This window comes from Schistocerca piceifrons, chromosome X (genome assembly GCF_021461385.2).
Source record: "Schistocerca piceifrons isolate TAMUIC-IGC-003096 chromosome X, iqSchPice1.1, whole genome shotgun sequence".
NCBI classification, from domain to species: Eukaryota; Metazoa; Arthropoda; class Insecta; order Orthoptera; family Acrididae; genus Schistocerca; species Schistocerca piceifrons.
In genome coordinates, this window is record NC_060149.1 from 862695411 (window position 1) to 862699060 (window position 3650).

Sequence of the window (3650 nt, forward strand, 5' to 3'; positions counted from 1 at the left end):
AAGTGACTGTTTGCGTTAGTAGTGGCAACAATGACGGCGATGTGTTTGATGACAATACAGAAATAAATGAGCATATTTAATGGGTGCAACAGACACTGTCAAATGCAACAACTAAGTTTTCACAGGAATATGGTTCAAATATCCCATCTAACAAACCAAGTCCCACTGAAATATTTGGTTGCTTATTTGGTGACGATTTATTAGACCATCTAGTCAGAAGCTTGGAGATTCCACAGTTTTCAAACCAACCGATAGACGAAATGAAATTTCTTGCCATAAATTTACTAATGGGTATAAAAAATATCCTTTATATAGGGATTTTTGGTCCTCTGATCCAGTTCTCCGTGTTTCATACATTTCAGATCTCATGCCTCGGAATAGATTTTCGTGGTTGCTAGGCCATATTCATGCAAATGATAACACCCAGCAATCAAAAAAGAGAGAAAAAGGCTTCGATAAATTGTTCAAGATACGCCCACTATTGGACTATCTTAGCAAGAGGTACGCAGAAAGTTATAGGCCAACAGAAGACCTTGCTGTGGACGAATCAATGAGTCGTTTCAAAGGTAGACCCAGCCTCAAGCAGTATATGCCACAAAAACCCATGAAACGTGGGTACAAAGTTTGGGTACTGGCAAATGAAACTGGTTACGTTTCAAAATTTCAGCTTTATACTGTGAAAATTGGTCAGGAGGTAGAAAAGTGTCTAGGTGCCAGAGTTGCAAAACACCTTAATTCAGAATTAGCAGGAAAGCATCATCACAAGCTGTACTTTGATAATTATTTTACTTCTGTACCCCTGATGCTCGATCTAAAGCAACAAGGAATATATGCCTGTGGGACAGTGAGGAAAGGCAGAGTTGGGTTCCCAAAATGACTTCGAAAATGAAAAGAACATGTCCCGAGGAGCGTTCCAGTTTCGTTGTAGTGGTCAAGGTATCACGCCATTGGTTTGGAAAGATCGTAAACCAATAGTTTCTTTCAAACTTCCACAACAATGAAAACGTGAACACAGCATCTCGGAAATCCAAAGATGGTTCTCGCACAGAAATTTCGTGCCCAGATTATGTAAAGGATTACAATACCTATATGGGGCTTGGAGGTAAGTCTGACATGTTGAAATCAACCTATGAGATTGATAGAAAAAGCAAGAAATAGTGGCACAGAATTTTCTGGCACTTTCTTGATGTCACTGTTGTAAATGCCTGCATCATTTATAATAAACATTGTGATCATGATCAGAAAACTCTGAAGCAATTCAGACTGTCCGTAATTGCTCCTATAGTTGGAGCAACTTCGTCATCAACTCCTAATCTCAAGAGATCTCAGATCCAGCAGAACAAATTCAGGCCATTTGTTGCACCAGAAAAGCGATTTGACAGTGCATCCCATATGCCAGAAAAAGGACCGTCTGTAAGATGTGCACACTGTAGTACTGCTAAAGAGCCACATCGAACAAGATCATTCTGCAAAACGTGTAATGTGGGTTTGTGCTTAAAAACAAAAAACTGTTTCACTGAATTTCATAAGAAAATGCAGACATGAAAACTGTCACAACAGCCTTGTGGTTTCACTATGAAACCACCAAGAATATTTTATTATGGAATATAAATTTTATTGTTATTACACTATATTATTGCTTTTTGAGACAATAAAAGCAGATTTTGAAAGAAATTGTTATAATTTTCTTCTTATGTTTATTCAAGGGCCTCAAAGAGTTAATAGTGTAATTAATATGTAAGTAGCCATACAGTACCGTAATAGTTCGTGTTTAGAAAATGAATTTAACATATTGTTAAGTTCACAGGTACCCGAACTACATTTCAGTCACTCAGTAAAGTGATAATTCAAAATAATGTATCATTGTCAGCAGATCTGGAGAAATTGCCACTTCGTCTTTAGACTGTCTTCGTCAGACGAGAAGTTAGTTTCTAAGTGTTTCGATGAACTTAATTGAGATCGTTCTTGCAAATGTGAAATATACCCCACTGAGTGGCTTTCATTACAGCAAATATTAGCAATACTACTCAGTCGATTACATTGCCTGTAATTAGTGACAGCAAAAATGTTTAATAATCCTTGTAATTTTGCAGACGCAGTTTCGACTCTGATTACTGATTGCTGTCGAATGTATCCACAACAAGGCTCTTGAAAGGGAATCGTGAAGATTCAAGACAGCTCTTAGAGGATTTGCAGTTTGAAAGTCCCATAGATATGAATTAAGTGTGCAGAATGAGTGATTAAACTGTGTTTAATTGGAGTTATGTGATTCTAAAGGAATGATAAATGTTAAGTACAGTGAATGAATAACGAAAATTTCATTTTCCGCATGCTACGCCGCCCTACATCAGTAAATTTTCCGCCACTTATTTATTGGTAAACAATCAAAATTTACCTATTAAAATGAAGCTTGTTAACTATCATATGTCCTATTTTCATAAGTTATTAAATGAAAACGTTCAAAATTCACCACAAATAATGTAAACCATTTATCGAAGGTCCTAGTGTAATTTTATTCATAGTCAAGGAAAACCATTATTACTTATGCAGTCTAAACTATCATGTGGAAGGTTACCTAATTATCAAATCGAATCTGCAGCAAGGCAATGCTGTAAGTGCTTAAAATTTTACGTCCCCTAAAATGTAGGTAGTGGTGACTGAAGAAAAAATAGGATAAATGGTTTATATTATTTGTAGACGAATTTTGAAGGTCTACTGTATTTTTTTCGTATTCAAGGAAAATCATTATTCCTTAGGTAGTCGAAATATTGTTGATTACCTAACTCAGATCTAATCAGCAGCAAGGTGACTCTGTATGTGCTTAAAACTCTAAAACGTAGGTAGTGGTGACTATATAAACTGCCTTTTAAGACACAGGATCCAACATTTTATATGAATCTTTAACTCGATCGTGTTAAGCCACAATATATCATTTACGAACTAGGCGATACAGTATGCAGTACTTTAATTGTAGGTTTCATTGTTTTCGTTACTTCTATCGTTAGTTAAATAGTTAATGTGCATTCCTTGCGCTACTTCAGTGCTAGTTTCTGAACTCAGCCGCAGAGCCGTGACATCACAGCAGGCGTTGTGAGGCTTTGTTTCTAGGTGGCTTTGGTTGGGCTCAACAGCGAATCGCAGACATGAGCGTAGTACGAACTTTGGCCAACAGATGGCACTTGACTGCGCTTTTTAGTTGCTACTTGCGACATCTAGCCGCGACTTGTCAGTGAAATCGCGGGAAGCAGTGCGAAATTCGGCCAACAGATGGCTCACGGTGTTGAATGTGGAATACTACTTGCGACTGCTAACTGACAAATCGCAGATTCTGTAAAGTTGTTATTGTGACATCTATGACTTCTCAGTCACTGATTTCTAACAGATAGATACGCTATTTCCTGCCCACCACTAATTCGTAGCGTGTTGTGTGAGCTGAGCAGCAAACAGTTCGTGTGTCTAGTGAGAGTGTCTTCGATATAACATTAAAAAAAAAAAAAAGCTTTCATCAGTGGACATGAGTGAAAAGCAGAAGAACATTTCTCTGAAGAGAAGGTTTCTGTTATTTAAAAAGTGGAGGCATTTCCTGGTGTCCACCATCGCACCCGCCCAGGCCGAGTGCCGAAGGGTTGAGCCTGCTCCCCTTAGACACA

The 3650-nt window shown here is 37.9% G+C and overlaps 1 protein-coding gene across 1 annotated transcript; it reads left to right on the forward strand.

Annotated features, from left to right (window-relative positions):
- Positions 1–367: 367 nt before the first annotated feature.
- LOC124722741 (piggyBac transposable element-derived protein 4-like) lies at positions 368–877 on the forward strand. Its single transcript, XM_047247882.1, has one exon. The coding sequence runs from the start codon at positions 368–370 to the stop codon at positions 875–877; it is 510 nt and encodes a 169-aa protein (XP_047103838.1).
- The last annotated feature ends 2773 nt before the right edge of the window (positions 878–3650 follow it).